The following is a 26,892-nucleotide window of genomic DNA, read 5'->3' on the forward strand; positions in this document are numbered from 1 at the left end:
TAGCCCCTCCTAGGAGGCTCCTCAAACCTTAGTCCAGCTCCCGATCCCGGGAGCTGACGCCCTGTCAACAATTCATATGGAGTGAACCCTGTAACCCGAATTACAGCCCCCTTTTGCCTAATAAGGCTATAGGAAGTGCTTGTATCCAATTGAGTTTTGTCTGCGCACAGATCTTAGCCAATTTGGTTTTCAGATTTTGGTTCATGCGCTCCACTTTTCCCTGAGATTATGGATGATATACGGTACCAAATGCATGCTTTAACCCTAGCATCGCTTCTACTCTTCTCAGGTCCTCATTTTTGAAGTGAGTTCCATTGTCAGACCTGACCTTTCTGGGAAACCTATACTGTGGAATGTAATGGTTAGTCAAACATTTTATGACAGTTTTGCTGTCTTCACTCTTTGCCGGCCATGCCTCTGGCCAGCCTGTGTACGCATCCACCAGGACCAACAGATATCTCTTACCTTCCACTCGTTCTTCCATATCTGTGAAATCAATAATTCGTCTCCTTATGGCCTCGGCAGACATCACAAGCTTGGACATGATGCCGAGTCATGTCTGGAAGGAACGGATGCCACCAATGAGAGCGATATCGATTCATCTGCTTGTGTCCAAGGTGAGTCAAGCCATGTGCCTCAGCCAAGATGCTGTCTTTCAGTTCTGGTGGCAGGACCAGTCTCCCATCCGGTGCTCTCCATAGTCCTCCAGTTTCTGTTGCTACCCTTTGTTTCCACACAGATTTTTCGAGTGGGAAGGCTTTCTGTTGTGCTTCTTCAATCAAGGCACTTGTAAGTGGGGGCAGGATGTCCGTTTACCCCCATCCCTGAAGTAAGAACCATCACGTGTGCCTGATAGCCTGCCACTTTCTTTGCCTCGTCATCTGCTCTTTGATTCCCCAGAGCCACTCTAGTTTCAGCCCTGTCATGTCCCTTACATTTGATGATGGCCACCGCTTGTGGTCCCATCAGTACTTCTGCCAATTCTCTCATTTCTTCCTCATGTTTGATGAGCTGTTGGTAGGCTGGCTGAAATCCTGCTCTGACCCACTGCCTAAGTTCTGTCTGGGCTGCTCCTACCACATAGGCTGAGTCTGTGTAGATGTTAATCCTTTTCCCTTTTCCCCATTTAAGTGCTTCTGTCACTGCTTGTAGCTCAGCTAACTGAGCCGATGGTTTCTCCCTGAGCCTTTCTGCCTTAAGCACCTCAAATCCCTCTTCTGTTTCCCTGATCACTGCATATCCTGCTTTCAGTCCCTTGGTGGGATGCCTGTAACGGCATCCATGTGTAAACACTGTCTCTGCTTCTCCCTCTAGCTCTACACTTCTAAGATCTGGCCTGGTCTTAGTGTCCATACTTATCCTCTCCTCACACCTGTGTGGCTCACCCTCCATTATCTGCTCTGCCATGTTGATCCCTTCGTGTTTGTATGTGATGTGTGGGCTGACTAAAATTTTCGCTATCCTACTCTGTCTCAAAGATGTCATAGTGAAGGCGGACAAATTATCGAATGAGACCACACTGTGCGTCGTTAAGATGGTGAGTGCATGTCCCATTACGATGTGTGCAGTTTTTTCAATGATCTTTGCCACTCCTGCTGCATGCCTCGTGCACGGTGGATGTCGTTTTTCCATGTTGTCAAACAGAATACTGATGTACATAAGTACTTTCCTACTCCCCCTTTGTTTCTGAAACAGGACACCGTTTACCGTGTGTTCAGCTTCAGAAACATCAAGAAAGAACGGCTGAGAGTAGACGGCTGAACCCCGTGAGGCCCAGAAAAGATAGCATTTGTTTGACGGTGGTGGGCTTAGGGTGATGAAGAATGGAAGCCAGATGCTGGGGAGACAACCCAGAGCCGGCCGCAGATATCAGGCGACCCAGAAAAGAGACCTGTCGTCTGCACACCTGCAGTTTAGATTTACTTTGAAGCCAATGTCATGCAGCTTAAGCAGCACGCATCCCCTGCCTTCAAGGCAGCCTTCAGGAGTGGCAGCGGCCAAAAGCAAATCATCTGCATATTGAACCAAAACAACAACAGATGGATGCTAGAGACCTTCCATAAGCTGACGCAGTGCATGGTTGTAAAGGCCAGGTGACAAGAGAAAACCCTGTGGGACTCGGGTGTATCGCAGCCGTTCGCCACGGAATGTGAATGAGAACATGTCACGACATTCCTCTGCCAGTGGCAAACAGAAGAAGGCATTTGCCAAATCAATACATGAGAACCACTGACAGTCGGGCGAGAGTGATGCCAATGCAGTATAAGGGTTTGGAACGGGGATGGTTGGTGTTGTCACTATCGCATTAATTCGCCTCAAGTCATGTGCCATCCGAAACTTACCTGTCCCCTCTTTTTCTACTGGGGAGTATTGGGGTATTCCAGGCTGCACTGGAAGGCTCCAATACTCCAGCGCGCTTCAAACCGTCGATTGTCTCAGCTATGCCCTCCTCAGCAATAGGTTTTTGTGGATACTGTGGTTGCCAGATGGGGAATGTGCCTTTAACAGAGAAGGAGATAGGCTCCAACTCTTGGCAGAAGCCCACGTCCGTGGGACCAGTTGACCACGGTGAACTAGGCAGTCCCTGTAACATGTGAGGGGTGGCCTCATGGTCAGATTTTTCTCTGCCATGGTGTCAAGTGATGGTTTGATGCTCCAATAGGACCTGATCTCTGGCTTCACGATTAATTCTGTAAGCTTTGTGAGATGGAGAGAACAACACGCCATGCAGCTGGGTGGGAGTCCAGTCCCTGGCCGACAGCAGGGTTTTGGTCATTGGACCCAAGTTGTTAGCCTGATGTTTGGGATGCAGCAGAAGAGACACATGTGGGCAGGTCTCATGCCCCATTTCATACCATAGCTTTTAGTCCTCAGTGAGCTCCACCACTCCTACCACACCCTCTGTTCCCACTAGAATTGAGGTGGTTCTGATGTCCCAAGTCTTACCCTCCAACTTGGAGTCAAAAGCGGACTGATACCAGTCCGTCTGATTTCTATCATAGAAAAGAGTGGAGGAATGTAGGGCGCGATCAGAGAGATCCAGGGCTTCCAGGACGAGAACAGGGAGAACAGTTCGCCCCCTTTGGGAGTTTCAGGTCGTAGTAAACCCCAATATATATCCGCCCCAGGGTGCGGTGCCTGTGTGGCCCTGTTTTCCTCTAGTAGCCATTGTCCATCACTCATCAGTCCGTTCACAGAGCAATTGGGCGAGTCACCATTACGAAAGGACAATATCACTCCCTCCGGGGAGCACAGGACTGATGCTCCCATCTTGATACGTAAGTCTCTTCCCAGCAGCTTAGTAGGGGAGTGTTCAGAACAGACGAATTGATGTGTGTGAGTCTGTGTCACCACTGAGAGATGAAGTGGAACAGTGAGTGGCAGTTTTGTTGTTACCCCAAAGAAACCTACTAGCTCAACAGCTTGTGATGACATATCCGTAGCCTCCACCATGGTGGTTAAGGTGGAGTAGGTGGCCCCTGTGTCCACCAAAAAGGGCAGCTGTTTGTTTTTGACCTGGATTGTGATCATTGGGTCTGCCCTCCCAATGTCAGGTCTTCTCTGTGGGCCTCGTCAATACAGGTTCTCCTCCTCTTGGAAGAGGGGATATTGTCCTGCTGGACTGGGTGGTGCCATAGTCGGGTTGGGAGCCTGATGTGCACCTATGGGTGGGCCTCCACGCCCACAGCCCCTGCGTCCTCTCTGAGGGCCACCTGGTGGACGTTGATAATACATATGACACTCTCTGATCATGTGTCCTGGTTGGCCACAGCCATAGCAGACCAACACGCTGCCTCGTCCTGTTCCGCCCATGAACCATCCTCCTCACACACCCCCATATCCTCCCCCGTATCTCCCACGTGGTGCGTACCCGTAATTCACTGCCGGAGGGTGGTGGTGTGGTGAGGGAACCCAGGGAGGCACTGGGAACAGGTCAGGATTGTCACTGGCCATTGGACCAGGTTGTTGTACTAACTGCTTGGCCTTTTTGTCTTTCCGCTTCTCCTGATTAACCTCCTGTCTGGCTTTTCTCAGCTGTAGCTTTAAAAGTTCCTTTTTCAGGTCTTTGACCTCAAAATTCTCTTGCTCCTCCTTATCCTGCACCCTTTGCAGGTGATGGAGGAAGTGCCTCTCCCATACAGCTGAGTTACTCCCCGGTATATCAGGATTATCAGCCATGCTGTCTCTCACGTACTTGGGGACCCCTCCCATTACAGCCCTCCGGAAGAGTTCCTCCTGCATCTTATCTGAGTGGGGATGGACTCCGGTGGAGTTAGTCCATTCCTCCTTACACTGATCGAGATATGTGGCTGGTCTCTCTCCGGCCTTAGGGGCACATCTGAGGAGGTGTGCGGCCCCCGCCGGGGCCGGGAACTTTGCACGCATTGCTTTCCCAATTGGAGTGGCAAACTCAATTTATGGGGTGTGATCTGGCAGCTGTGTGCATCTAGCACTTTCTTCAATTTGATTTACGTCCCAAACCGAGAGCACCTGTACCATCAGCGCTCTCCAGTTACCTAAGGCCACCTTTCGTCCCTGTATGAGCTGCTCGGCAGATTCTGCTCAGAACTTATTTAACCACTTACCTCCTCCCTCTGCCGGATGTGGGAGTTTTTCCACTATTCCATTCATGTCTGCAAATGACCATGGTTTGTACTGGTGTCTGCCCCCTTTCACCAAGAGGGGCACTCCAGTGCTGCCTGGGCCTGGAGCATGGCTTCTCAACAGATATCTGGGAGCTTGCTGGGGCTCGTGCACCTGCATTTGGCCTGTCAGTGTGACCCCCACACCACCTTTCTCATTCTCACTCTCCACTACCTTTTCCTGATCTATCCCTAGGTCAATCAACGTTTCTCCCTCTTCATCCCATTGCTCCTGTATCTCCTTACGTTCCCTGTCCTGTCTCACCTGTAATGGTTCCAGATTCCTCTGACTCCCTTTTTCCTCACCCCTATCTAATGCTCCTCCCTTTATCTGCCACACTGGGGCCTGCACATCTGGTGGTGGAGGGGGTGTGCTGGGCAGGGGTGGGTATTGGCGAACCTCAGTTTTCATTTTGCCCTTCTCACACTTACCTGCATCCTTATCATTGTGTGGTGGAGTCCGGGCCTGCATCGCTCTTACTGCCCGCGCCATGTTATGCACCATCAGTCTGTGTGCTTCTTTTTCCTCCACTTCCTTCAATGCTTTCTTATCCTCCTGCATCAGGAGAGCAGCCGGATCCTCCCTGTCCTTGTCATGCAATCCGTACTTACCAATCGCTTCCTCAAATTTCTGCTGATACTTAACTTTCTGCTTTTTCCATTCCTGTTCAGGAATACCACTCATTAATTGATTACGTGCCTCTGTCCATTGACACCTAAGAGTGACAGGCCATCCCCTTTCTCCTCCACATTTTCTCTCACACTCATTGTCCATTATATACAGCAGTGACAGCCAACCGGTTTGTATGCAGTACACCCGAGCAACCGGTCCAACTGAGTACTACTTCTCTCAACCACGAGACCACTGCTTTGTTAGCACCGTTAGGTTTCCACAAATGATCTCAGGCGGCTTTTCGTACTCAGAACACTGTCACTGTACACAACACAAGCTGTACATATGCATATACACCAAAAAACAAAACAACAGCAACTTATTTATACTTACCAAAAAGTAAACCTGCTTTTATCTTTATATTCTCTTGTACCTGTACCTTAACTCGCCACTTACCGGCTCTTATGGAGCCGCGGGTACTATGCTTTTAGTGTGTTCAATGAGGGTCTTTTTTTTAAATTCACAACGTCACTTTTCTTCTTATATTTCACTTTTACTCTTACTCTTATCTCTCTTTACTTACTTATTCACGCAGGTTTTTACTGATTTATTCAGTGTTTTAAAATGTAGACAGACGTATGATTTACCTTCGACACCGTTCAGTTTAGATCGTTCAATAGCAGACTTTTGAAAGAAAACAGGCGCCTGCTTACCATTGATAAAGACCCGGGTCTGGTGTCAAAAGTAGTCGTCGGTCTGTTTTACCGACCAGTCCTCCGTTATCATCACGTTGGGAACACCAAATTGTTGGAACTGGAATTTTCTCCCTCAGTTCCGCGTGTTTGTTTGATCAATGAAGCGGAGGCGATGAATATGATAAATTTAATAGAACACACTGAATACAGCAGTTACAGAGCTCTGGGTCAAACTTTCCCTAGCCAATAACACACTCTCTGTCAGGGCAAGAAGTCTGACTCCTGTCTTTTCCTGACCCAGTGATAATATTACAGAATGAAATGTGCAATCTTTAGGAAGTTGGCGTGTTCCTCTCCCATAGGTTGAGAACGGTGAGATGACCAGATGTAACACTGTTGCTATGCCACCAGAGAGGTCAACCTGTCCTGCAAGACAAAGTACAACAACAGAAGCAACAGGCACATCCTATCTGATGTTATGTCTAGTTCACTTCTTGCACTGTGAGAAACCTTGCAATTACTGAAAAACATGTTCATCTCTAAACTGCTACTGTTTCGCACATACGAAATGTTTCATAAGTATATTAACTGTAATAATGCCTTATCTCTTAAGCTATAATGTAATAAAAGTAATATAATAATGCCTTATACCTTAAGCTATAATGTAATAAAGGTAATAATTCTTCACACTATCTAACTGGCAAGCTGCGCATGTTCTTGCATCTGTCTGTATCAGTTTGTGTGTGTGTGTGTGTGTGTGTGTGTGTGTGTGTGTGTGTGTGTGCGTGCACGTGTGTGTGTTTCATGCTACAGAGCAGTTCCAAGAGAGGGCAGTTTCCTATGAGCAGTTCTCGGAAAACCCATCTATCATCGATGACCCTAACCTGGTGGTCAAGATAGGAAACAAGTATGTACTACCACATGCAATACCAAAGTGGTAGGGAGGACCAGGACGAAGATGTATGTAAAGGCCTTATTTACATCTGTTTCAGCAATTTCAAAATTTAGAGTAAAGTACTTAAATTAGGGTTTGTGTGATATTCTCATTAAAGCAGTCAAGTATATTTCTCAACAATTCATTTACATATCTTCAGCAATGAAGATATGTACTTCAACTCCTCCTTTAGAATCAAATATTCCAGCTGTGTTTCTGCATATACAACTCTGATGCATAAGTGCTTATAGGTCTCTGTCATTTGTTGTAGGTACTACAACTGGAATACAGCAGCTCCTGTCATGTTGGCCATGCAGGTTTATCAGAAACCATTGCCACAGGTAAGACTTCCAAAGTGATGCTCTCTTACTTGTTTCTAGGGGAATTTGTTTTGTGTTATTATCACTGATGAAAAATGTATCCTGAGCTAAAGTAACCATTAAAAAAAACAAAAAAAAAAACATTTAAAGCAGCAAAAATATGATGACTGTTATTAGGTTTATAAAGGATTATTATTGTTAATCCAAGGTAACTACAGCTGTCAGTTGTAGTGAAATAACTTCTCTCCTGTGTACCCCTAGTATTTTCCGATTAATTCCTCCTAGTCTGATGTTGTCTTTTCATTTGCCAGGATTTAATGATATTTTTGCCTAGTCCTACTAAATAAAATGTTTTCAACATTTGTTTGTGACTCTCAAAAATAATACTAAACCATTTAATTAATTGATGTTTTTAACTAAACCTAGGTGAACAAAGCTGACAGCATTATTACAGATAGTCTGATATGCCAGAAATTAAGGACTAGCAGCTTTGATTTGCTTCCACATATGTATTCAGCAACTGCCGAAGTGAACTATTGCTTTAAATCTAACTGTTCTCCTAACATTTTAATAATATCATGTCTTTATCCCTTCCTTATTTTCCCTTTTTATTTACACTTTGTTTGCATGCACCAAGTGTTGGTGTTTGAGTTACGCGTTATCTGTTTTTGACCTTTTCTCCTACTGCTTCCCTGGTCTGTTTGGTTCCAGCCCTTCCCAGCCTGTACGATGTTTTCTTGGTTTGCTTTGAGTGTTGGTCAGGGCATATCGTTCTTTGTTGTTGTTGTTTATTATTTATGTTTTGCTCATTATTTTACAACCTGTCTACAGTACGTGCTTCTCTCTGCCTTGCATGTCTCTGTCTTTCTACATGCGGTGTGCCTGTTTTTCCCACTGCTCTCTATTCTTTTGAAGTTTCTTGCTTTCAGGTTTCACTGTGCTTCCTTTGCTTTATAGTTTGCATGTCATTGTTTCATCTATAATTACCTTTTCTTTTGGCAAGTTACCTAGAGGAGAGTGTGGTCTGAACTGTTATTGCATTATGGATTGCTACGCTTTGTACTTTTGTCCATTTGTTTGCCCATGTTTTCTTCTTCGCTTCATTTTGAGTGTTTTGGTCAGCTCTGGATTACATCTTCAGTCAGTTTTAAGTTGTATGTGCACGGTTGCCTCCAGGCCTCTGTGGAAAACATCATGAAGGAGAAGATGCCAAAGAAAGGAGGACGCTGGTGGTTCTCGTGGAGGAGCAGACAAAATGACTCCAAATTAGTAAGCACACAGATACATAAATTACCTGTACTGCCCAAAGGGAAGACTTAATCATTACACTATATCACCACCTGAGTTAAACATAGGAAGTACAAGTGATTATGAATCAGTTTAATCTTTTTTGGTGCAAAAGTGACAACAATGGAGAATAAAAAGCAAGACGCAACCCCCAAAAAGGGAATGCTTTCCTCAGCCTAGGGATTTGTGCGTGGTCACTTTGGGGGCTTGCAGCCTTGGGCTTTCGTCCTGTGTGTGGTGGAAGTCCTGGCTTTCAGGGCATGCACCTCTCTGCAGCTGGAGCCAGGGTGGTGGCATGGTGGCCTCCTACTCTTGCTGTGTATAACATTCGATAACAAAACACACATATACTGATGCATATATTCACATACATATATTTTATTATAAATAAGTAAATAAGCAGTCTAAACCCAGGGTGCCATTATACCACCGCATAGTGTCTCAGTCAGTTAAGCTATAGTTGTGACCTTCAAACTTTGTGTGCACATCAGGAATCAGTGAAAGAGGCAGGAGCAGACCAAGAAGACCATTCACTGTCTATGGCCTCAGTGAACAGGTGACTTGATACAGATATTCCCATTCTCCTCAGTTTTCTCAGTCTCATCGTTCATCATCTTATGTAATTTAAATTTTTAGGATGAAGGAAGAGTCATCCTCCAGTGATGAGGACCACAAATCATCCAGTCAGAGGTCAGGATCCTGTCAGTCAGAGCCCCTTGGGAGTTCTGGTAGCATCTGTTTTAAGAAGACTCTTAGACTCACCTCAGAGCAACTGGTACAGTATTAAAAAAGTTAAAACATTTAAACCTGCAGTTGTCTGTACTTGCCTCTATATGGACTGTGTGTGTGTGTGCATGTGTGTGTTTGTGTTTGTTTGTTTGCAGGCTAGTCTGCAGCTGAAGGAGGGTCCTAATGAAGTGGTGTTTAGCGTGACCACTCAGTATCAGGGCACCTGTCGCTGCCATGGCACAATTTATCTTTGGAGTTGGGATGACAAGATAGTCATCTCTGATATAGATGGAACTATCACCAGGTAAGAGTGAGCAGCACACTAGCAACCTATAGCAGAGGACCAGCTCAGAGATGGGGGTTCACCAGTAGACATCAAGCTTTACTCAGATTTGTCGCTAGGGGTTCTGATGATGTGATGTTGCTGCTTTTGTGCCATAGGTCCGACACCCTGGGTCACATCCTCCCCACACTGGGTAAGGACTGGACCCACCAGGGTATTACACAGCTCTACCACAGAGTTAGCCAGTGAGTGCCACTTTATAGTCTGTACACAGACTTACTGATGTCTGATGTTACTATGTTTGTCTTTCTCTCAGATGACTGGTCATTGATTTCCTGTTTAAACCACAGTTAAGTACACACTCTCTCTCATAGGAATGGATATAAATTAATGTACTGCTCGGCAAGGGCCATAGGCATGGCTGATATGACACGAGGCTACCTGCACTGGGTCAATGAGAGGGGAACCATGCTGCCAATGGGCCCTGTGCTGCTCAGCCCGAGCAGTCTTTTCTCTGCCTTCCACAGGTCAGATACACAGAAAAATGTTATACTGTAATAATTAATTTTAGTCTTAAAGCCATAAAAACAGAACTGAGTATTATAATATGAAATATGCACTGTAAGTCCAATTTCGTGATTCTTATGTTTTAAATTCACTTCAACCCTTGTGTGGTGTTTAGGTTTTTTGTTACTTAGCCAATGTTCATGGGTCTGTTGGACCCACCATTTTAATGGGTTTGTAAGTCAATACAGCAATAACAATTTATGTAAAACATACTAAACAAATGTTTACTTTAGTTCAGTTACAATTTAGATGGCATTTATATTAATTAATATTTACCATTCACTCCTTAGATCACATTTGCTAGCAGTGCTAGTCTCTTTTTTGTGATAAAATGCAATAAAAAAGGAAAATCAATTACAATGAAGAAATGGGTGCAAAAAATAAATATAACCAATATTTTTCGTTACTGCTGATTTTTCTTGTTTGAACCTAATAAGAAATTAGACACACTTAGCCCCATTAAACAGATATTGTACACTGACATCAGATCCATTGAAGAAACGGCCTATATGATGCAAAAGGTGTAGGTGTAGTGTGTCTTCGTGTCCATCTTAGGTCCACACACTGCAGTGTTTCTTTTCCTTTCTACTTGCCTCAAACTAAAATGAAGAAATTAGGAATTTTACTTCTCTCTCTTTCTCTTTCTTTCTGTTGTGCACATACATACACAAAGACACACTACAGCTGGTCAAGGTAGAAGAGTCAGACATTCATAGTCTATATGCAACTGCAACATACACTTATGTCAGGCTCTGCAGCTGTGGCTCCTCATGAATCCTCCTTACGATGACTGCAGAAGCTAGGGTTCTTGGGATATGGTGTTTACTCTGGATCGGAGTCTCACCAATGCTTTGCCCAGCCCATTGAGAAAGATCCATCTCCTCTGGAGCTTTCCCCTGTTCCAGTTTAGATCCAAGGCCATCCAGATGACAAAAGCGTTGTACGCTGAGATGTTGAATATACATATTGAAAAATATGCCAATCGGCCAATGTAGGGTCCTTGTTTTGTAGCTGCAGCCAGTCATCAGCTTGTCCCTTTTTTGGCATTATAATGCATTCGTTCTAGCCATGAACACAAACAAGTTAACAGACCTGTTCTTAGTAGTCAGCAGCTGAGGTGAGAGCTCTGTTTTGGTTTTCTGCCTTGTTCTGTGGTGGCTGATGGTCAATCTCATCCTCCTCACAGAAATGTGATCTTCATATTCTGAGAACTCTTTCTCTTCTTCATCATCTTCCAAAGCTTCTCTCTCTTCAAAGATAATTTCTAAGGCCTTCTGACCAGAGAATCTTTTTGACAACTTGACCAACTGTGAAAGCGAGCCACACAGGCGAAGCTATTTATGTGTTGTGTCCCACCCCAAATTTGTAGCTGGGATAGAATGTGAGAAAATACACAATGGTTCCGACAAGACAGAGGATAAAATGTGCATGAATGTGGGAGCAGAGAGATACAGGTGCCTGAAATGTAATGAACCAAAACTCAGTGTGCAGTCATGGAAAATATGTTCATTTTATATGTTCTACACAGAAAATGAGCTAAGGCCAATGAGTCTGTGGTTGAAAAAAATTATAACATAATTTTTCTTTTAGCAAACTTTGAAAAATGGGTCCCACAGACCAAAACACCACACATGGGTTAAACATACAGATAACTTATCTGTACCATTTCAAAACCACACTGAATGGACACGATTATATAATGAACAGAAGCTGACTTAATAAAAATGTTGTATTGTACTATGTGTTGTGTAGGGAGGTGATTGAGAAGAAACCAGAGAAGTTTAAGATTGAGTGTCTTACAGACATCAAGCACCTTTTCTACCCAAACGCTGAACCTTTTTACGCCGCATTTGGCAACAGAGCTACGGTAAGGCCACTGCTGTCATGGTTTCATTGTGTCCGGTAGCAAGTTGCAGAAAACATGCAGGAAAACACAACAGTTCAATATGAAGTTTTATGAAACAGCAGGGGTTGAACAGGCAAAGGGAAACACACTAGGGTAAATACAGCACTCAATACTCTAAGCGAAGGTACAATACACTAAGAGAGTACTAATACAAGTATTTACTAGTAACATATCAACTGTTAAATATACAGTTCCATAAACGTAGTGTGATTCATTGGAGACACTGTTTCTACCTTTTAACTTTTTAACTGTTTGACAGGTTCAGCGTTTCAACCGATTCCAACATTAAGAAAGTTAGATTTGATAAATTACCTAATAAATGGGTCACAGAAGTTTTGACAACTTTAGTTTTTTGTGTGTAGGAATTTCACAAGTAAGAGATATTTATTTTATTTTAGTAAATCTTATTATTTGAAATTAGGTGCTGATATTTTAGCCTCATAACTCTTGCTTTTGGTTGTGATACTGATAATTTGTTTATGTTTGATCTCAGGATGTGTATGCCTATAAGGAGGTGGGTGTTCCTCTGAACAGGATTTTCACTGTCAACCCCAAGGGGGAGCTGACACAGGAGCATGCCAAAACCAATGTTTCCTCGTAAGCTGTACTTTGTGTTCCTTTTGATTTTCATCCACAAACTCTGACTCTGCACACATGTATGCAGATGTCTCGATTCTGGTTTTGTACAATAAAATGTGCAAATGTCTGTGTGTTTCCCTCTCAGCTTTGGCCATCTCTGTGACATGGTCGACCAGGTCTTCCCTGTTCTAGCTCAAGATGAGGGGACAGACTTCACTTGCCATGATGCCATTGATCAGTGCAACTGCTCCAGAAAACAACTCCCTGATTGTACCACTCAGGAAGAAAAAGACCCACAGCCAATTGAAACAAGGAAACAACACTAAATCCACTTCTAAAGATGCTGCATTTCTGCTTTTCTCCACATTGCAGTCAATGCACAACACTGTGGTCATTGGGTTTGTCATTCAACATAAAGCCCAGATCAAGAGTGAAGATGCAGATGAAAAACACAACTGTGTGGGGAAACATGTTTTGCTCCTTCTTGGCTCAAAGATATTAATTACTACAATTAACTGGGACTACTGATTCAAAGTAGGTGAAATGTGTTTTCTCTGGGCCATCATTTAACAGGGAGAACATAAACAATCCTGAATGCTCACACTCTACAACCCCGAATTAGGAAGCCATATTAAATCTGTGGGAGCATTTAAGAAGAAAATACAAAAGAACATCAGCAGGATTATCTCAAAAATCAGTATGAATGGGGAAAAAAATCGAAAACCACAGGGCTACTGCAAATAAATAGGAAAAAAAAGCCCAGAATAATTTCAACACAGGGTCAAAGATTGACATACGTAATCACATCGACTCACTGGCACACAAGCACACACAAAAGTGAAACTTGTGAAAGCATTCCACCGAGAATGCAAAATACTGAAAAACATTAAGTGTATTCTTGCATTACTTTTAGTGAGGTTATTTTACAGTTCTCGCCTTCATCCCAAAACCTCTCTTCATGCACATTTCTATATTGAAAACAAAAACACAAATCCATTGTTCAAAATGCACAAAAGTATATTTAGACACGTCTGTCTTTAAATAATCAAATATCCTAGGTGCTATCCTTTAGCACCCTAAGTGCTAAATGAAAGAAGATTCTATCCATGTAAATTAAATACAAATTCATCTTCCAGGAATCGTACTGTACGCCGCAGATTGTATAGACTACGTACATGACTGGCTTCCACATTGATAAAATAGAATATGCATATTCATCTCAGCATTTCAGAAACCATGTGTTCGTGCATCACTAATTGTTTTTGTTTAGCCAACAATACCTGTTACCTATTACATGTAATACATTCACCAAATAGTGAGCAGACTCAGCATCCTTGTTTATCAGGTCTGTAGTACTTTTTTCCAACCTGAAGTATCAGCAGATACAATACAACATTCAAACACCAGACACATTACATTACTATACAACCATCCAGAACATGCAAAAATTGCACAGGTAGTGTATCCAGTCATCTACTGTGCCAAACTCCTTTGCAGATCCAGCTAAATGTGTGTGGCTCTTTGACCGTGCTACTGTGAAGATGTGGCTCTAGCACGTTGTATAACTAAAAGTTCGGTGACTATACTCAAGACAAATGTGCAACTAACTTCACTCTGTTTTTATATGTGCAAATAAGCAAACTGCAGTGATAAACAACAATGTACAGAAACTGCCCACAATATGTGTTGTGCTCATGACTAATGCTCATCAATGCAATTATTGGATAAGCTCATGGAATGACGTTATTGCACAGATCGAATGCACAACGCTCACCTCTCCTATAGTAGATTATTGAGTTTTGTTTTCTTTGTTTAACAAATACATCTAGCCTATTTTTGTTTTTTGAAGATTTCTTTCGTTTGTTATCAGATATTTGTGTTTTCATTCAATGATCAGACTTAATAGAAGATGGAAACTGTTTCTGGTGCTCATTTACTGTAAATGCACTTGCAGCCAGTTTATGCTTTACTGTAAATCTCTTTTTAAACCAGCTGCCACAAGTTGCACTTAGGTATGACTCTTTACCATGTGACCACTAAAGCAATAGATGGGCATAAACTGTGACTAACAGTATGAACATGAAGTCCAACTGATGGATTAATCGCCTCTTTCCTGATGTAATGTCAGCTGTTAACCCTGTGAATATTGTTTCATATGTTTCAAATATAAATTTTAGATTTCATGACATTGTATGAAAACAATTTTTAAAATATATTGAGTTTGGGGTATTTTCCTGGATTTTATGACTTATAGATATTTGTACTTCAATATTAATGTGTTTATTAATGTGTCCTATATTTAAAAAAAAGCCAGATCACTGTTGACAGGTCCTGTGACTGTTATACTGTCATATTCTGTTTGTACATAGGATAGTCATGTCAGATACTATATACTGTTATTGTCTTTGCCAGGAAGAAAACTAATCTGAATCTAACAACACTGATGTTCAGATGCCTCTGGGGAATCCAGTGAAGTAAGAGGAAAATATGTAGTATATGTAGATGTATGTATGTGTAATGTTAGGCTGTGTAGTGGATGGATAAAATGATCACGGTCTTGTCACCTGATCTTTGTTAGGTAAAATATTGCTATAAAAAATGATAGCAGATTGACTAATTTGGCTCCTGAAATTCCTCATTCTAGGTTTCCCAGAAACATGGGATAAAACTGACATGAGTTTGAGTCTAGGACATAATTGTCCAGGAATTGTAGTATAAAAAAACATCTAATTGTATTATTATTATCATTATTGAACTATAGAAGTCAAAACTTTTAAAATAGTGATTTATCTGCTTAACTGTTTTTCTCGTGTTTTAGAGTAAGCCATCTTTTTGATGATTGTCACCTCATTCTTTCTGTGAAAGATCGATTAAAGCTCTTGACTAATTCTTGCAGCTGTGTGTCGCATTCTGTGGTGACATGATTTAATCTGGTTTGTTGTCCCGTGTAACACTTTTTTGTGTAACACAATGTCTTATGCGCTCAGCAGCAGCCTAGTAAGCAGTGCCTGCACTGCAACAACTTTGATTCAATAAAGTTGTATAGTGGGAAAGTTTTTTAGCAAACTGAAACGTTGTTTCCTCTTCTGATAGTTCTTGCTAAATCCAATGAAAAATTGCATTATTGTAAGAGACCAGTTTCTGTTCTGCTTTAATAAGAGAAGGAAGTGGGGAGACAGCTATTTCATATTTCATGTGCTATTTCATTTATCTCCTGCCCCCTACTATGGGAAACACTGCCCTAACCTTAACCCTAACATCTTCTATTCTAACCCTAACACTAACTCTTACTAAGCAGTCACTATAAAGTGTTTTTGTTTATTTGTTTATTTTTATTTTTTTGTCTAACTAGGAGGTTGCTAGAGTGCTGTCTCTGTGGCTTTGAATCTTGGTTAACTCACGACCTCCCAATTCATGTGATTTAATAAAGATAAATCAAGACTCCCTAGAAGGCTTTGATATTTGGGTTGTGGTATATCCACCTGCAGACAAAGTAGTCACATACTGTCTGAGCAATTCAATTAGGAAGCCAATGCTTGCACACATAGCCAGTAAGTAAGAAACTAGGCAAAAAGGCACAGGATGTAGGCTGTCCAACCCCTCAAGTTTGCGCAACGTTGTCTGTTTTGCAGTATTTTGTGTTTTTTTAACAAGCCGTACCTGTCTATAAATGTTCAAGTATGCACTCTTATTTTGAAAGGCACGCGACGTCAGCATCCCCACCCTACCCAAGACCCAAGACACAAACACACACACACACACACACACATACATTCGGGCTGTAGGTCGTCACGAGGTAACACTGAGCTTCAGCAGCGCTATCACAGCTGTACAAGGTCTGTCTTTTCCTTTTGTTTCATCGCTTTTATTTAGAACAGCTTGGTCAAAGACATGACAGGAGTCCTCTCCGCCTTACATTATAATCTAAATACAATTCCTGTTGTATGACTTATCACCGAGACATGTTTGTCTAACTAAGTTTAAAGGGGGTGTTTGGTGTTTTGATTTTCCGTTTGCGTCATGTAAGACTTTGGGTTTGTTGGAGATGACTCTTATCTAACATACAAACCTTTGATGCAGCTGCAGTAGTTTGCGCATCTGTAACTGATTTGCAGTTACTGATTTGCTTCACATTAAGAGCCTTTTTGACGGGCTTAAAGTCTATTAAAGTGAATTCTGCCCGACGTTCTAAGCTTTCAGGTTCCCATTTCTGCTGATTTGTTGACTATATTTGTTGATTTACAGAATTAGAATCGGTAAAATCAAAATGACACATCAGCACGCAGCAAGTACAAGTGGATGCAATAGGTGCAATATGTGAAGTTTTTACAGATTTAGTGGCATCTAGTGGTGAAATTGCAGAAACACACACACACACTAAACCTAATGACAACATATTTTCGAATACTATGTTCAATTTCTGCTAAGAGGCCACTCTAAATATTACAGATGGAAACTTACAGTCCTGTGTGTTTATCCATCAGATGCCCGCTGAGGTTAACCCTGTAAGTGGACAAAGTTGGAATGAGGAAAGTCCTCAAGGTGCTACACTGGGAGGCAACAAACCTTTACACCGCTTCATGAAGGGGCAACCCAGGATTGTTGGCGTAAGTCACGCACATCCATGCATCAAATGGCAGATTATTAATTATGATGTACAACAGTATTTTCCCCTTCATAGATTTGAGAAGCACTTAGACTAAAAGTAAAGACTATATGGTTAAAGAAAATAAAAATGGCAGAAGAAAACAGAATGAACAAAGTCATGCTAGATTTGCATTTTCTCTTAGATCATTGTGCTGATTGTGGGAGCCTCCTCCTTCGTTGTTTCAGTCTCAATCAAGCCCTACTCTCATCAGGCCATATATGAAAACTTCGCACAAAACTTCTTGCTGGAATCACTGGTTGGTAGCATGAAAGAGGATTATTATTCATGAGTGGATACGGGATTTGATTTACAGCTAATAGTAATTCAAGCTCACTTCATTGCTTAAGTACCAAAACACATTAGGAATGAATAATAAAAAAATGTTTCCCTGTTGTAGTTCATCATATGTGGAATTCTGTACATTGTGACGGATCATAACGCAACCAAGAAAACAGTAAGCACTATTGTCATATTTAAAAGTTTTCCAAGAACAGTTGCCTTAGAGCCTAAGAAATCCTTGCAGATAAAACATTAAGGATAGGCATGCTGTTCAGATAATCATTTCTGTATGATATATACTTACCAGCCACTTTATAGGGTACACCTTGCTAGTACTGGGTTATAACAAATGGTTATCTCAAACCAGTCTGCCCATTCTCCTCTGACCTCTGACATCAACAAGGCATTTTCTTGTACACAACTTACATTCACTGGGTACTTTCTCTTTTTCGGGACATTCTCTGTAAACCCTAGTGATGGTTGTGCGGGAAAATCCCAGTAGATCAGCAGTTTCTTAAATAGGCACCAAAAACCATGCCACGCTTAGTCACTTAAATCTCCTTTCTTCCCCATTTTGTTTACCGCTTTGAACTTCAGCAAGTTGTCTTGACCACGTCTATATGCAGAATGATAGTTATTTGTGTTGAACAGCTATACCCAATAAACTGGCTAGTGAGTATAGTTTATCCACTGAAAAATCAATTTCCTGACTCCAGAAGTTACACCTACTTAGGTGTAGAAATTTCACTATTTATATAGGAATCAATCCCTCTTGTTTATTGACTATTCATTCATTATCTGTACCCACTTATTCATATTTTGTTTATTGACCAATTTAACATTAATTTAATTAATTTAAATGATCATTTACAGGGCTCTACATGTTGTCTATATACTGTGTGAACTTTTTAAGTGGGTTGTGTTTGTTCTTCACCTCTGTCTACATGTAGGTCACCATATCATTGGGTCTGAGTATCGTGACTTTATTGGTGGTGTGTTGGTACATTTTGTGCACCCTGCCTGATGTAGCACACAACTACTACTTGTACAGTTACTTTTATGAAGAGAACAGCCCAGAGACCAGTAATGCAACAGCATTTCCATATTCTGAGGTAATCATTACTTTTATCAATAATTGTTTTTGTCCTTGGGGGTGTCATTGACGTAGTTTCAAAGTGGAAGACCTTTCCATTCTTGATTTATTGATGGAATTAGTGGAAATCAACTTGACACTAAAGTTATGAAGCAAATGTGTTATAAAAAAAAACAAAATAAATAAAACCCTGTTTTTACGTTTGTATTTGTTCAAGATCAAACAACTTTTGGTCTTCATAGATTATAACTAAAAAGGGACTGCAGATAAATTTTAGTCCTGGCTAATTGTGGGGCTGTCACAGGCTACCCCTTAAACAAATAAACTAAAAATCATAATAATAATAATATTAAGGTGTAATGCATTTCAGTTTAACTCAAGGCTGTGCACTAAATTCTATATTTTCATGTTTGTCACACAGTGTGTTTGAGATATGTATGTGTGTGTTGGTGTTTATCCAGGTCATGGGAGTAACTGTGGAAGTGATTTTCCTGTTCCATTTTACTGTTGGTGCAGTTATTTTCATTATAATGTCAACTCTGGCTGGGGCTGCCCTGCGTTCTACAAAGAGCCAGGTAAAAAAAAATACAGAAAAACCTTCCTGTGAGGGCCACTGCATGTCCCACTCAATAAAAGACTATCACATTACACATGCGCTACTTAAACAAAGCAGCTTCTTGACTTATAGAATGTCCCATTCAGTCCATTGTTTGTCTTGCTCTTCCCTTTAGGCTGTTTTAATCATGACCACCACGCCGACTGAAACTCCAGATGAAAGAGGAACACAAGAGGGAAGTTGAAATGTCTGCCACAAATATGAAGAAATATGGATCAACAGCAACATATTTCTCTTTGTAGGCACAGTGGGAGACCTGACATAAACATGACCCACTTCTAAGGTTGTGGTAAATCCCTCTTTCAAACATCCAACAAAATCAGTCAGATGATGGCATTGAAAATTTTCCATTATGTACACAGTGAACTGCTACTTATTCTGCTGTCTGGCTTTGGCGAACATGTTTCAACATTATGTTTGCATTACTACATCACAGGATAAATGTCTGGATGAAAAGTTTGTCTGCCATTTAAATTTCTTTAATCATAATCAATAATTTAATCAATAATTAAAGGAAAGCCTAAAGCATACTGTTACACTTGTTACAGTAAATAGGTACCACATTTTAATAAAGCACACTTTGTAAAAAGTTGTTATCCTCAGCCAGCAAGACATGATTTGTCACCAACTGAAATCATAAACATCATTTCTGGTAGCCTGTTCTGTTTTTACTTTCTGAAGTAAAAGTGCTATTAAAAGTGTTATTAACACTTTTTAAAAACCCTATCAGCACATGTTTTCTTCTGTTTTCACTTTCAGAGGAATGTATACAATACAGTTATCTGTAAACTTCTTGGAAAACAGGGAGTGTAATGTCAAGTCAATTCAATTTATTTGTATGGCGCTACATCATAATACAATCACCTCAAGGCACTTTACATAGAAACCCAACATATCCCTTATGAGCACTACTTGGTGAAAGCGGAGAGAAAAAACTCAATTTAATGGAAGAAACCTCCAGCAGAACTGGGCTTAGTTTGGAGGCCACCTGCATCGACCGGTTAGGGTGAGTGGATAGAGGAGAGAGAAAAGAACAGCAATGCAGCTGATGGTAACCTATAGATAGAAGTCTACAGGAAACCCACACACACAGACCAACTCCTTTTTGACTCCAATCACCCACTGCAACACAAACTAGGAGTCATCAGGACTTTATGCCACAGAGCAAACAATATCCCTACCTCTATTGAGGCCAAGAGAAAGGATGTCACACACTTGAAGACAGCCCTCAAAAACTGACTACCCTAAGTGAGCTTTCAACAAAGCAACATCCACATCGGGCAGAAAAAGGAGACACAGCTGAGACTCAAGATCCACAGAGGAAAAACCTGGTCGTAGCAGGTGTTTCAGAGAAGGTTAAATGGATTTTTGGGAAACATCAGATACCAGTTCACTTCAAACCCACCAGCGCATTGAGACAGAGACTGGTTTACCCTAAAGACCAGACACCAAAACATAAGAGGAGCAATGTATGTTAGGCCGTTCAGTGTAAGGAAGAATGCTCAGAACTCTACATTGGAGAAACCAAAGAACCACTTAACAGGAAGATGGCCCAGCACAGGAGCAGCAGCTCCTCAGGACCACAGTCAGCTGTGCACCTCAGTTTAAAGGAAACAGCTTTTCAGGTCACAAGTCCGACTCCCTATCCATTAGGCCACGACTGCCCCAAAAGACATCTGAAGACAGTAATATACATATTTTTGGCCCTTTCATCTGTTACCAGAAAATTAAGGAATACATCAAATGTCTTCCAGGGAGGACACACTCTTGGTGAATTTGAGGTGTCACATGAGTCTCCCATTAGGTCTTAACAACCCTCACCTGAGCTCATCTCTATTGTTTACCTAATGAGCCTATTCAGACCAGGTGTGAAGTGAAACCAACTCATGAGTGTGGGTCTAACGACTCTCACCTCATTTACACAGCACACCTAATGAACCTATGGGACTAGGGCTGGAGTGAAACCAACCTGAAATATAAATTGGAGGTTCAATACCAGCTTTCTCTTAATCGATTGAAATATTTAATCGATTAATTGCATGATTGTCATTAGTTAACTTGTGGTTAATCGCAACTTAATCGCACATTTTTATCTGTTCTAAATGTACCTTAAATTAATACTTTTCAAGTTTTTAATACTCTAATCAATATGGGCATGGACAAACATGGATGCTTTATGCAAATGTTGGTGTTACGTATGCCATGACTCAACCTCTAGTCAAAGTCTATGGGAATGCAAGTTTGAACAGGTGGGTTTAAGCAGTGATTTGAAAGTCAGTAAGTCAGAGTTTCTGATGTGTTGTGGTGAAGGATTGGTCCCGCAAGGTTCAGTACTTCGTTCTAGCAATGAGGGTTAAGAGGTTGGAGTTGGTGGGTGGGGGAATGGCGGTGGAGAAGGTCAGAGAGATAAGAAGGGGTAAGGTTATTGAGGTCTTTATCAGGGATGAGAAGGAGTTTGTATTGAATGCGGTATTTGACAGGGAGCCAGTGGAGTTGTTGAAGGGGGGTGATGTGGTCCCTGGAGTTGATGCGGGTGAGCAACTGGGCAACTGAATTTAACATGTACATGTGCAGTTTTTAGAGGCTAGTAGAGGGAAGTCCATAAAGGGGAGGGAGTGACATTATGACCGTCACTGCGGAGGTCCAATAATAATGAGTTCTGTTTCATGGCTGTTGAGTTCCAAGAATTTATTGGCCATCCAGATTATGATGTCAGTCAGGCACTTTGTGATTGTAGAGAGAATGACTGCGGTGATGGATTTGGTAGAGATGTACAGTTGTGTATTGTCTGTGTAACTGTCTGTGAAAATGACGTCTATGGTAGTGTATGATTTATCCAAGGGGCAACACGTAGGGGATGAAAAGGAGGGGGCCAAGCACCAAGCCTTGAGGGACACCTTGGGTGACTGCAATGATGTGAGATTTGCAATTGTTAACAGAGACACAGTGGTAACAATTAAGAGAGGTAGGAGGTAAACCAGGTGAGTGCTGAACCAGTGATACAAAAGGATGACAGCAAATGGTTGACTAGGATGGAGTGGTCAATGGTGTCCATTGACCTCGCTTAGGTTAAGGAGGAGGATGCTGAGGGAACCAGAGTCGGGCGCAAAGAGGAGGTTGTTGGTGACTTTTAGGGCTGTTTCAGTGGTGTGGTGGATGCGGAAGCTGGTTTGAAATCTTTCGATCTTTCAAAACGGGCAGGAGTGGAGATATTGCTTGAGTTGAGTGAAAACAGAGCGTTCCAGTATTTTGGAGAGCAGCAGGAGCTTGGAGATATCTCTGAAATTGTCCAGGTTGTCAGAATGGGAGTGATTGTAGCATGTTTGAAACAAGGTGGGACAGTACAAGTGGTAATGGAGGTGTTTATGATGTTGGTGATGAGTGTGATGAGAGAGGGGATGTTGGCAAGTTGTTCATGTATTGTTTCAATTTTTGAGTGAAAAAAGCAAAGTTATTACATTTGTCTGTAGTTAACTGTGATAGTGGAGAACAGTGTTTTGAAGAATTATAGTGGATAATTTCAGTAAAACGTGAGTAAAATTTGGAACGAGCATTGAGTGCAGTTTTGTGCATGGGTTTAGGCATAAACAGTAAGTCTGGTTTTCTTATAGAGGTGTTCCAGTTGTCTTTGTTTCTTCTTGAGATTGTTTAGTTCTGGGATCTGGGAATGAGTAAAAGTAAAACAATTGTTGTCTTAATCAGAATCAGAATCAGAATCAGAATGAGCTTTATTGCCAAGTGTGTGCACACACACACACTAGGAATTTGTTTAGGTACGGGGGGGTACTCCAGTGCATACAGACATAAATACAAATGCTACAAAGGATCAAACAGTAAACATAAATGCTACAGAAACAAATGCTACAAAAAACTAAAGAAAATGCACAGATAACCTGAAGACAGAATTAAGGGGAACTAATTGGTGTGCAAAGAGCAAAATGGTGCCAGTGACATAGTGCAGGTGGTAGGAGGGAATGGTGGAGAGCTATGAGTTTAAAGAAGGGGCTTTTAAGAGGGGCAGGTGGAGAGAGTCCTGTTGTAGAGGTCAGGAGCAGCAGGGATGGAGAGGGGGTGTAGGGTGAGGTCATCATGGTTGATAACAGCAATACCTCCTCCTCGACCTTCTGAGCAGGGACTGTTTGTGTATCTAGTTGGTGTGGTCTGATTCAGGGCAATGTAGTCCATGGGTTTGTGCCAGGTTTCAGTGAGACTAAGGAAGTCAAGCTTATTGTCAGTTATGAATGTTTAACATGAGGCTTTTGTTGTTGAGAGGCCTGATGTTGAATAGTGCTGTCTTGAGAGGCTTTTGTTTTAAAGTCCTTGAGACGGAAGTTGGCACTGGTAGGATGTTGAGTGGAGTCACTTGTGAATTATGTGAATTAAAGGACATATTTTGGTCAAAAATGAACTGCAAGGTTTTTCACAGTATTGCTGGCGGCCAAAGCTGTCATCTAGAATAGTTACATTGTTAGATAATCTATTTCTGAGGTTTTTCAGCCCAAATTCAATACCTTCTACTGGTCATCCAGGCCTTTGTGTCCTTTAGATATGCTTGAAATCTAGCTATCTGATTTGTGTCATCAGGTTTCGTAGATAGATACAGCTATGTGTCATCTGCATAGCAATGGTAATTAATACAGTGCTTCCTAATAAGATTGCCTATTGGAAGCATGTATGAGGTGAAGAAAAGCGGTCCTAGCACAGAACCTGGTGGAACTCCATAACTAACTTTTGTGTATGTGGAAGGTTCATCATGAACTTGAACAAATTGGAATCTCTCCAATAAATAAGATTGGAACCGCTCCTACCTTTGATCCCAATCACATGTTGCAGTCCCTGTAATAAGATGCTGTGGTCAATAGTGTCAAATGCAACACACTGTACCTTCTGCAGGTGTCTCTGGTCCTGGAGCTGTATTTTGCTCCTGTGCAGTTACTGGCCCCACCAACCTGCAGTGTTTATTTGTTGTTTATTGTTGCTGTCCTTTTCTATCTCCTTTATCCACTCACCCTGAAATGTTGAGGCAGATGGCTGCCCAAACTGGAGCCGCTTCTGCTGGAGGTTTCTTCTATTAAAGAGAGTTTTCTGCTGATTTTTTTTTAAATTATGGATTAATATACCAAAACAATACTATGTAAAAATGTATATATTTTGCACATATTTTTATATTTATATTAAAATATTGATAGTATTTTACATTTCATTTGATTTCAAAGAAGACAAATGCATCATGATTATGGTGGTGCAGTAGGTTCAGATTGTATTTCTAGCAAAAATATAATGTAATAGAATATTCAATTACTGATGATTTAGTTGACATGACAGCTGAGAACTGGGAACATGCATCAGCCAAATAAAATAATGTTATAAAACAAGCTCACTAACTTTGCCATTGTAATCATCAGTAAGTGAATATTGAATATTTCTAGATTAAACACCTTCTAGGCTCCCATGAGCGAAAGAAAAAGATGACATGCATAAATAAAGGAATGAAAATGCTGTTTTAAATTATATTTTCCACCTACTGGTTTTGAAAACAGTCTTTCACATCCTACACACACAGTATAGACAGTATGAATGACATGAACAGTAGTATCTATGCTGTAGTTCTAAAATGTGGTAAAATATAGTTATGTGTTTGCAACCAGAACTGCTACTGCATGAAAACAGATATTATTATGTAATAATACAATATTATTACAGTGTAATGTAGACATGTACTCGAAAATACTGAATGGAATAGTGTCAGAATGTCAAAGATTTACCATCATAAACAGAATTTGGATAACTTGTGATGCCTGTGCCTCCCATAACCTTTTCAAAATGTAATATATCACCTGTAAATCACAAAATGAGTTTTATTATCCATACTACCTCTGCTGCTATCTATTGTCAGTAATTATTTGCAGAGAGAAGTCAACAATCCCTAATTAGGACTACACTTTTTTAACCATATTTTTTGGTGACTTAGGGAGAACAAGTCAAGGCTACAACACTAATATATTACCACTTTTTATGTTATAAATGGCTAATTTGTTAGCAAACAGTTGCTATCAAGCTGATAAAGAGCAATTTACATCTGCAATGAGAGTAACAGAAACTGATTATGAACACAACATTGACATATACAGTATTGTTCAAAATAATAGCAGTACAATGTGACTAACCAGAATAACCCAGGTTTTTAGTATATTTTTTATTGCTACATGGCAAACAAGTTACCAGTAGGTGCAGTAGATTCTCAGAAAACAAACAAGACCCAGCATTCATGATATACACACTGTTAAGGCTGTGCAATTGGGCAATTAGTTGAAAGGGGTGTGTTAAAAAAATAGCAGTGTGGCATTCAATCAGTGAAGTCATCAATTTTGTGAAAAAACAGGTGTGAATCAGGTGGCCCCTATTTGAGGATGAAGCCAGCAGTTGTTGAACATGCATTTGAAAGCCTGAGGAAAATGGGTTGTTCAAGACATTGTTCAGAAGAACAGCGTACTTTGATTAAAAAGTTGATTGGAGAGGGGAAAACCTATAAAGAGGTGCAAAAAATTATAGGCTGTTCAGCTAAAATGATCTCCAATGCCTTAAAATGGAGGGCAAAACCAGAGAGAAGTGGAAGAAAACGGAAGACAACCATCAAAATGGATTGAAGAATAACCAGAATGGCAAAGGCTCAGCCAATGATCAGCTCCAGGATGATCAAAGACAGTCTGGAGTTGCCTGTAAGTACTGTGACAGTTAGAAGATGTCTGTGTGAAGCTAATCTATTTTCAAGAATCACTCAAGTCCCTCTGTTTTAAAAAAAGGCATGTGCAGAAGAGGTTACAATTTGCCAAAGAACACACCAACTGGCTGGATTGATGAGCGTAAAATTGTTCTTTTTGGGTCCAAGGGCCATAGACAGTTTGTGAGACGACCCCCAAACTCTGAATTCAAGCCACAGTACACAGTGAAGACAGTGAAGCATGGTGGTGCAAGCATCTTGACATGGGCATGTTTCTCTTACTATGGTGTTGGGCCTATTTATCGCATACCAGGGATCATGGATCAGTTTGCATATGTCAGAATACTTGAAGAGGTCATGTTGCCTTATGCTGAAGAGGACATGCCCTTGAAATGGTTGTTTCAACAAGACAATGACCCCAAACACACTAGTAAACGAGCAAAGTCTTGGTTCTAAACCAACAAAATTAATGTTATGGAGTGGCCAGCCCAATCCCTGGACCTTAATCCAATTGAGAACTTGTGGGGTGATATCAAAAATGCTGTTTCTGAAGCAAAACCAAGAAATGTAAATGAATTGTGGAATGTTGTTAAAGAATCATGGAGTGGAATAACAGCTGAAAGGTGCCACAAGTTGGTTGACTCCGTGCCACACAGATGTGAAGCAGTTATAAAAAACTGTGGTCATACAACTAAATATTAGTTTAGTGATTCACAGGATTGCTAAATCCTAGAAACAAAAACGTTTGTACAAAATAGTTTTGAGTTTGTACAGTCAACGGCAGACACTGCTATTTTTTTTAACACACCCCTTTCAACTAATTGCCCAATTGCACAGCCTTAAGAGCGTGCATATCATGAATGCTGGGTCTTGTTTGATTTCTGAGAATCTACTGCACCTACTGGTAACTTGTTTGCCATGTAGCAATAAAAAATATACTAAAAACCTGGATTATTCTGGTTAGTCACATTGTACTGCT

The 26,892-nt window shown here is 41.1% G+C and overlaps 2 protein-coding genes across 5 annotated transcripts in view; both read left to right on the forward strand.

Annotated features, from left to right (window-relative positions):
- Positions 1-15,449, forward strand: part of lpin1a (lipin 1a) — a 29,566-nt gene extending 14,117 nt beyond the window's left edge. For all 4 annotated transcript variants that reach the window (XM_026293654.1, XM_026293655.1, XM_026293656.1 and 1 more), the window contains 11 exons: positions 6,765-6,858; positions 7,157-7,226; positions 8,382-8,474; positions 8,984-9,048; positions 9,129-9,267; positions 9,377-9,525; positions 9,663-9,749; positions 9,879-10,031; positions 11,824-11,938; positions 12,471-12,574; positions 12,702-15,449. In XM_026293654.1, the coding sequence (XP_026149439.1) occupies positions 6,765-6,858; positions 7,157-7,226; positions 8,382-8,474; positions 8,984-9,048; positions 9,129-9,267; positions 9,377-9,525; positions 9,663-9,749; positions 9,879-10,031; positions 11,824-11,938; positions 12,471-12,574; positions 12,702-12,882 (1,250 nt within the window). In that variant the 3' untranslated portion in view covers positions 12,883-15,449. The remainder of the gene's footprint in view (positions 1-6,764; positions 6,859-7,156; positions 7,227-8,381; positions 8,475-8,983; positions 9,049-9,128; positions 9,268-9,376; positions 9,526-9,662; positions 9,750-9,878; positions 10,032-11,823; positions 11,939-12,470; positions 12,575-12,701) is intronic.
- An 819-nt stretch (positions 15,450-16,268) lies between these two features.
- On the forward strand, positions 16,269-19,916 carry LOC113122053 (uncharacterized). The gene is made up of 7 exons (XM_026292975.1): positions 16,269-16,392; positions 17,041-17,163; positions 17,347-17,460; positions 17,602-17,658; positions 18,434-18,595; positions 19,038-19,151; positions 19,308-19,916. Exons 2-7 carry the CDS (start codon positions 17,041-17,043, stop codon positions 19,374-19,376), a joined length of 639 nt encoding a protein of 212 aa, XP_026148760.1. The 5' UTR covers positions 16,269-16,392; the 3' UTR covers positions 19,377-19,916.
- Positions 19,917-26,892: the final 6,976 nt, after the last annotated feature.

Source organism: Mastacembelus armatus, chromosome 3 (assembly GCF_900324485.2).
Source record: "Mastacembelus armatus chromosome 3, fMasArm1.2, whole genome shotgun sequence".
Taxonomy (NCBI): domain Eukaryota; kingdom Metazoa; phylum Chordata; class Actinopteri; order Synbranchiformes; family Mastacembelidae; genus Mastacembelus; species Mastacembelus armatus.

Excerpts from the sequence above, each read along its gene's own strand:
- LOC113122053 (XM_026292975.1), top strand. The coding sequence starts at position 17,041 with ATGCCCGCTGAGGTTAACCCTGTAAGTGGACAAAGTTGGAATGAGGAA. Across the intron at positions 17,164-17,346 it reads GGCAACCCAGGATTGTTGGC|ATCATTGTGCTGATTGTGGG; the intron begins GTAAGTCACGCA and ends ATTTTCTCTTAG. Across the intron at positions 17,659-18,433 it reads ATAACGCAACCAAGAAAACA|GTCACCATATCATTGGGTCT; the intron begins GTAAGCACTATT and ends GTCTACATGTAG.